The 10,212-nt window shown below is 47.7% G+C and overlaps 1 protein-coding gene across 1 annotated transcript in view; it reads left to right on the top strand.

Moving 5' to 3' along the window:
- Positions 1–75: 75 nt before the first annotated feature.
- LOC132005840 (zinc finger protein 345-like) overlaps positions 76–10,212 on the top strand; it is an 18,950-nt gene continuing 8,813 nt past the window's right edge. The window contains 3 exon segments of the mRNA XM_059383354.1: positions 76–140; positions 5,741–5,945; positions 9,770–9,896. Of these exon segments, the coding sequence (XP_059239337.1) occupies positions 76–140; positions 5,741–5,945; positions 9,770–9,896 (397 nt within the window).

A 10,212-nucleotide genomic window follows, 5' to 3' on the forward strand; every position in this document is an offset into this window, starting at 1 on the left:
CAGCACTTCCCTAAATCTGTTTTAGTCAGAATGGCATCTTTTGGACTTAGACTTGGGACACTCTAGCACTGCACCATGGCCCTAAATGAAGGTATGTGTTCCACGTCCTACATTGAGTGTTGTTTTGATGTGACTATGAGGTACGCATGCGCATATGACCATCCCATGTGTGTCATAGATACCCCATAGGAAAGAGAAATCTATCCCAATAGGAGTGAGGACATAGCCCAGGGAAGAGACAGAAAATATTTAAGCTGAAGAATTAGAATGTAGAGGAGGACAACTATCCCTAGTTGCCTGTGACTCCCTAGATGTAGAAAAATAACTTGTATTTGTTTTATGACCTACTTACCTTCAGATCTCCAGTTGTATTCGTGGTCATTTTTCTTTCCACCTATGTAGGCACTACAACCATTCTTTTTTGACTATATTATTAATAGAGTGTCCTCAAGAAAATGCTTAATTGAGATTAGACAGATGGAAAGCAAATCGGTATTAATGCAGACAATGTGGGATGTGAATCTAAGTAAAAATTTGAGGAAGGCACCATCCTTCACGAGAAAGACAGGATTTATTAAAATGAAATGTGAGGAACTCTTATCCAGGTTGGGAGGGACCTGGAGGTGGCTCCCTTTAGTCACTGCAAAGGCACAGGATCTCTTTCTCGTGTCATCTGATGAATATATGTTATGGGGAAAAGAAATGGAACATGTGAGTTTCTCAGTAGTAGGGAAGTCCTGATTTATCCTGATGATTTGATTGACCTCCTGTGTCTTCCTGAGGACTAATGCTGTTGGATGTCAGTGATTACTCTACTTCCCCTGGCTAGATCCATGACAAGGGATGGAGAAGGGTGTTGGATGATGCAATCACGTGGGCAGCTTTAAGACGTCACGTGGTAAAATAGTTGTTTGAGCTGAAGAAGACTTATGGGCAGTGGCGTAGGGTGGATGAGGAAGACATGTGCTGTGGTTGCTTCCAAGCCCTGTTTCCCAGGTAGTTAACCCCAGTCAAGGTCAGATCCGGTGTGGTTGGGTGATCTTCAGGGAAGCTGCTTCACTACTGTGTGGGACTTGCCTCCCTTTTCTCAGAGCCATAATCAGTGTAGTTCTAAGGGTGCCTGGGTAGCTCAGTCATTAAGTGTCTGCCTGAAACTCGGGTCATGAGCCCTGCATGGTGCTCCCTGCTCAGCAGGAAGCCTGCTTCTCCCTCTCTCACTCCCCTTAATTGTGTTCCCTCTCTGTCTCTGTCTCTGTTGAATAAATAAAATGTTAAAAATATAATTTAAAAAAATAAAGAAATTGGTGGAAACATTTATAGTCTATTACGGTATGCAAGAGCCCACACCCTTGAGAAAGAAGTATACAACCACCTCCTTCAAACAGGAAAACTGTAGCTCTTAGGGGCTCTGGGGGTAGGTCAATTAAGGGTCTCACTTTGACTCAGGTTTCCAGCACATCCCTGCGGTGGGCTCCCTGCTCAGTGGTGACTTGGTTTGTCTCTCTTCCCCTGCCCATCACAACCCACATGCAGGAGTGCCTCTCTCAGTCTCTCAAATAAAATATTTAAAAAATTAAAGTTGTAGCTCTTTTTCAGCAGATGTCCCACCCATGTGCTATTTCAATCAACTTACTACGTTGTAACCTAAAATATTACATAAGTTCTTCCTGACCACTGTGCTGAAGGATCCGACAATTTTCTGATCCAGAAACCAAGCTGGCTGTTACCCTTTGAAAGGCAATGCATACAGGATGAGTTTTGATGGGAATGGAATATCAGCATTATTCAGGAGGCGAGCCACTTTGAAAGAAGAAAGACTCATGTTCAAAAATCAACTCCAGGGGCACTTGGTTGGCTCAGTGGGTTAAGCTTCTGTCTTCAGACAGGTAATGATCTCAGGTTCCTGGGATCAAGTCCCGCATCTGGCTCTTTGCTCAGTAGGGAGCCTGCTTCCTCATCTCTCTCTGCCTGCCTCTCTGCCAACTTATGATCTCTGCCAAATAAATAAATAAAATCTTAAACAAACAAACAAACAAACAAAAAGCCTCCAAGGATTTGGCCAGGCCTTCAGAATTTTAAAGGAGCTTGAGGACAGTGAATCAATAGGAGAGAAGCGGGTCAGTCTGATACAGTTCATGATCGCCTGTCCACTCACTGTGCCTCCTAGGGACCATAGGGAGGTGCTTGGAGGTTGTGTATGGGTTCTCAGGGGTGGTTGAGCCAAAAGGTGGGATTACCAGTCCTTGTAAACAATGTGTGATGTATAGATGTACAAAGAAGGGTTTAGTCCATCATTCATGGAAAGGTGCATCCCGAAATTTAAAGACTATTAAGTTCGCCAAGGCAGGGTTTCAATGTAAATTAGAAAACGGTCTTTTAGGTTTGTCCTGTGTTACAAATGCTATTATTTCCTTCTGCTGTGATGCTGAGATGTATATATTCATATACATATACACATACACATACGTATATATGTAAGAATCAATTAGATGGAGGACCTTTATTAGGAAAAGAGATGATACCTGCTCTGGAATAATTTTTGCCTCTGCATACGGGGGAGAGGGGGCAATCCAGAGATGTTATTGCCCATTGCCTACAGGCTTTCGCAGCATGGGGAAAGCCACACCAATTAAAGATAAATAATGGTCCAGCCTACACCTCACAATCCTTTAAAGCCTTCCTACAACAACTTGACATTCACTTGATACATGGAATACCCTATAACCCAAAAGGACATAGTGTTGTGGAGCGCACGCATCTTACATTAAAAAATGCACTTTATAAACAAAAAGGGGGAATAGGGGACACCTTCAGGTCCCCTAAAGATAAGCTCAATACCATTCTCTTTATTTTGAATTTTTTGACATTGGACAAAACGGGTAAATCAGCTGCAGACAGGCACGCAAGTGATGCTGCTGCTTCCCCTAAGCTTTAGTACTTTGGAGGGACATCCTCACAGGAAAGTGGAATGGACCAGATCCAGTGTTAGTATGGAGTAGGGGGTCTGTATGTGTTTTTCCACAGGAAAAGGAGGCTCCAATTTGGATCCCAGAGCGGCTGGTGCGTGCATCCTTGCCTCGGAACACCAGTCATGATGCTGAAGATGCTAACTCTGGGGATGCTACACCTCCTGCGGCAGACTCAAGCCAGAGAGCTGTGGGCAGTGGTTAAAGCATGGTTATATCCTTTACCAGTGACTAACTCTTCTCTCATATTCCCTCCTCTCCCTTTGATGCATGGCAGGTCTGTAACTTGCTAGGAGCATGTACTGATATCTCAGCAGTGTCCATGTTAAATGGTGGCAAATTCCTCAACTGTTCTTATAAACAAAATGACTCTAGTACCTTTGAGACAACAGTTAATGTGTCTTGTCCCAATAATATTACTTATCAGCCCACTCCCATATGGGTCTCACCACCGTTTCTTTTCCTCGTAACAAGTGCTAGCGAGCTGAATGATACATTGAATTGCACTAAGAATTGCTATCTTTCCCAGTGCTGGAATGTCACGGCCTTCAAGCTGGCTGTGATTATGCGTATCCCTACCCACGTTCCTATCCCAATTTCCATTCCAGAGGACAAGTAACCGGTGGTGCTATCCAGAAAGAAGAGAGATTTTGGTATCATAGCCGCCATTGTGACAGCATTGGCTATATCTACAGCAGCTGCCACAGCAGCAGCAGTCTCGCTTGCTGCAACTATACCCACTGCGGAAGCTGTGAACACCCTTGCAGAAGGAATGGCAGCTGCCCTTCAAACACAGACTCAGATAAATGCACATCTGCATGCAGGAATCCTGATAGTCAACCAGAGAGTGGATTTGGTTTTGGTTCAAGAACAAGTGGACATATTGGGGGCCCTATTGGGACTGGGATGTATAGCACCCTTCCCGGCAATTTGTGCAATTCTCATAGCCTATACTAATATGAGTGACTTACAGAATGTCTCCCGACAGCTCTCCCAATACTTGCGGGGTAATTAGTCCGCAGAATTCCAAAACTACACTCAGCACCTGCTACTAGGCATAACAAGGATAAAGATCACCAGATTTGAGCTTGCAACCCTCCCACAGATAATCAAAACATTGCAAGATGCATTAACCTTTACGAAACAATGGGCTAGTGTAATTGGTCTGATGATAATCCTCATAGTGGGCTTGATTCTGCTAGTAAGGAAACTGCAAATTTGGAGGCAACAGCCACATAGGCAACAGCAAGCCATGGTGCAGGCCTTGTTAGCCATCGAGGCTGTAACATCCCCCCAAGTGTGGCTAAGTATGCTGGATTGGTAGTCAACGAAGGGTAAGATTGGTTGGGGAAATATACCAACCTAAGACAGGACGCAGATCATTGATATCTGCCGTCTGATGACGGGTAAGGATATTCCCCGCCATTGACAACCTAAGACAGGCAAGATCCCTGCCATAAAATAAAAAAGGGGGAGATGTCGGAGGCAGGCCCCTGGCCAGGGCTTCTTCTTGTCCTTGCACATCAAGGGTGATGGATAGGGGTGTTAAGGGGGAACTGATGGGGATCAGGGGGGAACTGATGGGGATCAGGAGTCCCTGACGTTTAAGCTGTTCTATAATAGGTTTCAGGCTCCAGCGGTGGGCTAAGGAAATAGGAAACTGAGCTCAAGAGGGAAACTTAGAGTTATCCTTAAGCTGTACTTTAACCGGGGTAAGGTGGGAAGCGATGATGGGCTCTGAGATGTCCCACACCTGAGGGTCTACAGTAGGTAGGTCATCTGGAGCGGGTGTCGAGGGAGTGGAGAGGTGTAGGATGAGACAGGTTGAGGTGGAGGGAGGAGAGGAAGGAGAGAGGCAGATAGTTCCCCCTAGTTTCTGGAGATTGTCCCTACCCAGTAGAGGGAAAGGGCAGGAAGGAATAACTAGGAATGAGTGGGAGAAGGGGAACCCATCCAGCCTACAGGTAAGGGGAAGGGTCACCCTAGGGTTGGAGGAGGTTCCATCGATCCCCATAACAGTAATTGGTGAGGTTTGAAAAAGTCCCAAGTAGGAAGGCAGAACTGTGGGTAGCCCCCGTGTCCAGCAAAAAAGAGAATGACTTACCCACTACCTGGAGTGTAATCCTGGGCTCCACCTGAGTGAGAGGGGTGGCCGAGTCTGGGCTTCGTCAGTCGTCCTCCAATCCAAGCAGTTGAAAGGCCGGACTTACTGTCTCAGGGGGTCCCCCACGTTGAGGCGCTGAAGATCACCAAAGTTAGGGCAGTCAGATTTCCAGTGGCCCATCAAATGGCATTGAGGGTAAGGCTGAGTTGGTGGCTTTGGATTGGGGCACTGGCAAGCCCAATGTCCCTCGGCCCTACATTTGAAACAGGCCTCCGGGGAGGTGCGATTGGTTGCCCCTCTCTGCTGGCTCCCGGAGCCAGCCGGCCGCAGGGCTGCTACCAAGGCTAGGGTCTGCAACTGAATCTTTTGCTGGAATCTGGCTGCTTGTTTAAGCTCAGCTACCTCCTCACAGGAATTAAAGACCTTAAATGCCATTTTCACCAAGTCAGAAATGGGGGTCTGAGGGCCCTCCTCTGCCTTCTTTAACTTTATCCATATATTCGGTGCCGATTGAGAGAATGAGTAGCCAGTACCGTGGCCCCTGCGGGAGAGGCGGGGTCCAAGCGAGTGTACTGGGTTAAAGCCTCCGTCGATCAGTTAAGAAACATGGCGAGGTTTTTGTCAGGGGCCTGGACAATCTCCCTAATCTTGTAATTAACGGCCTTATTAGAGGCTGCCCACATGCTGGCTATGAGACATTGGACCATGCAGTCGCGGCGCCAGCGGCCATCTTGGCCATCCTGATAATCTCAACCTGGTTCTACAGCTGGTACCACCTGGGCTCCAACTGGCATGGCAGCATCAGTGAGATGGACATGATCTGCGTGCTCCCAGGCAGCAGCCTGGAGGATGCGTTCCCTCTCCTCTGTGGTGAGGTTGGTGGTCTGAACGACATGTAAATCATGCCAGGTGAGGTCATAGGCTTGGGCCAGATATTGGAATTCTTTAATATAGTTATCGGAACTGGCCGAAAAGGAGCCCAAACGTTTCTCAGTTTGGGAAAGGTCTTGTAGAGAGAAGGGCGCATGAACTCAAACAACTTCCTCAACTCCAGCAACCTCCCTTAGGGGGAAGACTAAATCAGGGGAGGGCTTTCGAGCCCTACTGCAGGTGGAGCCATACAGACACATTCACACAGTCAGGCACTCTTCAGATTCAAACAGATTGGACACCCTCCCCTTTGGGTATCCCTGGCTAATGGGAGGTGATCAGTCTCCCCTTCCATTCTTTATGAAAGGATCTAGCTCAAACAGTAGCCCTGCGGCTGTTACAACAGAATTCAATTAAGCACAGAAGATGTTTACCAACAGATTTCAAGAGCGTAAACCTAGTTCCAGCGACCAGCGCTCTAGTATTTTATCCCATTTGGTTAAAGGTTACCAAAGACTTTGAAAGCTACCTTAAAAATTACCCATTAAAACTCCAAGACACACAATTAACCATCAGTTCTAGTCATCTCTTTGCTAGCAGATTTTAACAAATAACAACAGCCTATTTGACCTTCAGTAAACTTTGGTTGGAGTTTCCCGTTTATTGCGGATAAATTTGTCAGGAGCTCGGATAGGAGTGGGGAGGGGGAGGAGGAGAGGTAGACGAGGGTGCAGGTTCAGAAATCCTGAACTTAAGGGAACTTGGGGTAATGGATCGTGGTAAGGAGGAGGAGGAGGAGGAGGAACCAGGGGCCCTCTTGTCAGTGGGTCGGTGAAGCTCTCTGGGGGTTCAGAGAGAGGAGACAGGGAGGAGAGGTCCGAGTCTTTGGGGGCAGTGGGTGGCAGGGTAGGGGGAGGGGAGCGGGCCAAGAGGACCTGTGAGGTGGAGCAGAGGGAGGGGCGAGAGCGCAGAGTCCAGAAAGCCTGGACAAAAGGGACCTCGATCCATTTGCCTTGGTGTCTGCAGAGGTTATTTAGGTCCATGAAAATCTGATAATTAAATGTGCCTTCTGGAGGCCATTGGGACTGATTGTCTAATCGGTATTGTGGCCAAGCAACAGTACAGTAACTGTACTGTTGTACAGTAACTTCGCAGGTCCTGGTCCAGTTCCAGGGTTTTAAGATTGGTCAACAGGCCTAAAACACCCCCAGGATGTTTTAAGGTCGAATTTGGATTGGGAGGTCCCCACGATTCATTGCTGGGCAACCCGAGGGCTGGAGGAAGGCGTCCCCTCGTCCACCACTGGGTTGCAGAAAAACTGTGTCGACTGTTGTAAAGGTTAGGACGTCTCCCAGCCTCTTGGAGTCACGGAGGTCACCTGGTGACCGGCAGGGTCCGCCCTGACGCGGCCGCGATTAGGGCAGGGCTTTCCGGAAGGAGGTGCGGAATCGGGGAAAATCACCACAGCTTCGGAAGTGGCATTCGGAAAGGCAGGTCCGGTCTGGCCAGGGAAAGGAGAGCCTCCCCACTGGGGTGGGGGCTCCAGCTCCTTCCTGGGTTTCGGCACCAAATGTAAAGTTTTTTCCGGCGAGATAAACACAACACCAGGTAAAGTGGGTGCAAGGCAAGATTTATTAAAAACACTCCCGGCGAAGTTTCAGGGCCCAGGTGAAGGGGAGCTGAGAAAGTTGCACTGGGAGGAGGTGGGCACCCTTGCGCGAGGTTCTGTGACTCTGGAGAGCAGAGTGGTGGAAGTCACGCCCAAGGCAGGGAGGAGGGGGCTTTTAAGGGGTCTTGGGGAAAGCTCAGGGGTCTTTTGGCATGTTTCCCTTATTCGGATATCCCGCCTGCTTGTTGGGATCCCATTGGTCCACAGTAGCCCGGGGCGGGGGTCTCAGATTCCTGCTTGGGCCTTTGTTCTCCTGTCTGAGCTCAGGTCTTGTGGTGGGAACTTTCGCCATCTTTAGTAGCCCTTCCTCCCAGCCCAACAAAGCAAAGCTTTATTTTGCACCAAGCATTAAGAATCTAACAGAATGGGGACTCCTGGGTGGCTCAGTTGGTTGGACAACTGCCCTTGGTTCGGGTCATGATCCCGGAATCCTGGGATCGAGTCCCTCATCAGGCTCCCAGCTCCGCGGGGAGTCTGCTCCTCTCTCTGCCCTTCTCTTCACTCATGCTCTCTTACTGACTCTCTCTCAAATAAATAAATAAAATTTTTTAAAAAAAGAAAGAATCTAACAGAACATTCGGGGTCACACCTCTTACAAGAGAGGGTGACTCTTCTGTTTCACAGTCTAGCTTTTAAGGGCAAAGGCCATGCGGTTGGGCCTGGCCACGCACAGGTGACCAATGAGATTGAACTCCATAGTGATGCTAGGTGACCAATTGAGTTACAATTTACCCTAGTAGATTTGTGACCCAGCCTATTACACCTTGATTAGGATTGGCGCCAAAAAGGGTTCCCAAAGGGTGGGGGCCCCTACTCCTTGGTAACCAAGGAAACATTATGCAACCCACTACTGATTGGATGTCTCCACCTGGCCTGACCCACCCTTGTATCTGGGCTTTTTTAACTGAGCTGGTTTCCAGGACTTGTTTTTAAGTGAATCCCCTGGGGGAAGGGAAGCAGAGACAGTTTCACTTTAATGAAAGCCTCTTGCTAAATAAGTCCTTACAATCCCATTTCAGGTGTAAAACTTCTTTCCTCAGTGTTTCTCTTGCTTGTGGGTTCATTTTTTCTCTTTCTTTCCTTCTTCTTTTCTTTCTTTCTTTATGTCCTTCTTTTACACATTTTCTCAGCTGAGAGACAGAGGAAGCATAGGAGTAAGGAAAGGGAAAGAGGGAGAAGCATATTCCCCCCTGAATGGGGAGCCCAACTCAAGGCTTCATCCCAGGAGTCTGGGATCATAACCTGAGCTGAAGGCAGACCCTTAACCTACTGAACTGTCTGGGTCCCCCTTGCTTGTAGTTTCTGATGAGGAGAACAAAGTCAAAGGATGTGTGGATAAAATTAAATTTCCTTCATCTTCCAGTCTGCTGTTAAATACCTGAGAAAGACAGAGTAGGACATTCCTCAGGGAACTCAGAACTTCCTTAAGGTTAATGTTTTGTTGGATGCAAAAAGCAGCCTTAGCTTGACAATAACTAAACTTCCAGGATCCTGTAATTACTCTTTAACCTATGAAAATTGCTTCGGAAACTTCCTTGAACTCTATTCCCCAAATGTAGCTTGGCCATCATCCTTCAAGCTTGTGGTCCACTGATAGATACCTGGAGGGTCTCCTGACTAAAGTGTTACTACCAAACAGTGAGTGACCTCATCAAAACACCAGCTGGGAGGCCCTGAGGGTCCTGTAAACTTGCTTCCAAATTGCTTAGAGCCTCCTGCTATCCCTCACCCCCTCCCCACATGAAAGCACAGAACCAGTCACTGCTCACATTCCTCTCCCCTTGTGTTAGGACCACAGTGTTATCTCAACAATCCTTTCTTCATCATTCACTCCAGAACCCCAGTATTTCATATCAGAAACATGTCTAGAATTTCTTGACCATTGGTTCCTCTCCCACATCCCTACACTTTGCACTGGACAAAGAGGGCTGTCACCTCTGTGTAGCTGATAGAGTTGATTTCTGGGAGTGAAAGGAGTGAAAGTTCTCAACCAGGCAGCCCCCTGCCCGATAGGTTTTCTTTCTTCCCACACTCATATCACAGAGATGAAAAGGTCAGGTCTGGTTCTAGCTGCTGACACTAACTTCCTCTTCATCTTAGGGACCATCTTAGGGGCACAGTTTGTCAATGATCACTTGGTGACTCTGGTATTTGTTACAGGGACTGCTGACCCTCAGGGATGTGACCATAGAATTCTCCGAGGAGGAGTGGGGATGCCTGACCCACACTCAGCGGCAACTGTACAGGGACGAGATGTTAGAGAACTATGGGCATCTCCATTTCTTGGGTGAGGAAGACTCCTTTCAGGTTTCCAAAGCCCCACACAGGGTTTTGTTCCTTCCTGTGAAGACTGCCTCTTGGGCGATTTCTCTTGGGATGACTGGATTCCAGATCCAGGCAGAAAGGGAAAAAAGTAGGGGTTTGCAGATGGAGAGTGAAAGGGTCCATAGACAAAAGGTCGAGACTGATACAAAGTGAAGGTCAAGCAAAGCTTTATTTCACGCCAAGCATCGAGAATCAAACTGACTGGCCAGGGCCGTCTCTTGCAAAGGGGCAACCCCTCCCAGTCTCACAGACTAACTTTTATAGAGTAAAGTCCATGT

The sequence above is a fragment of the Mustela nigripes genome, chromosome 17 (genome assembly GCF_022355385.1).
Source record: "Mustela nigripes isolate SB6536 chromosome 17, MUSNIG.SB6536, whole genome shotgun sequence".
Taxonomy (NCBI): Eukaryota; Metazoa; Chordata; class Mammalia; order Carnivora; family Mustelidae; genus Mustela; species Mustela nigripes.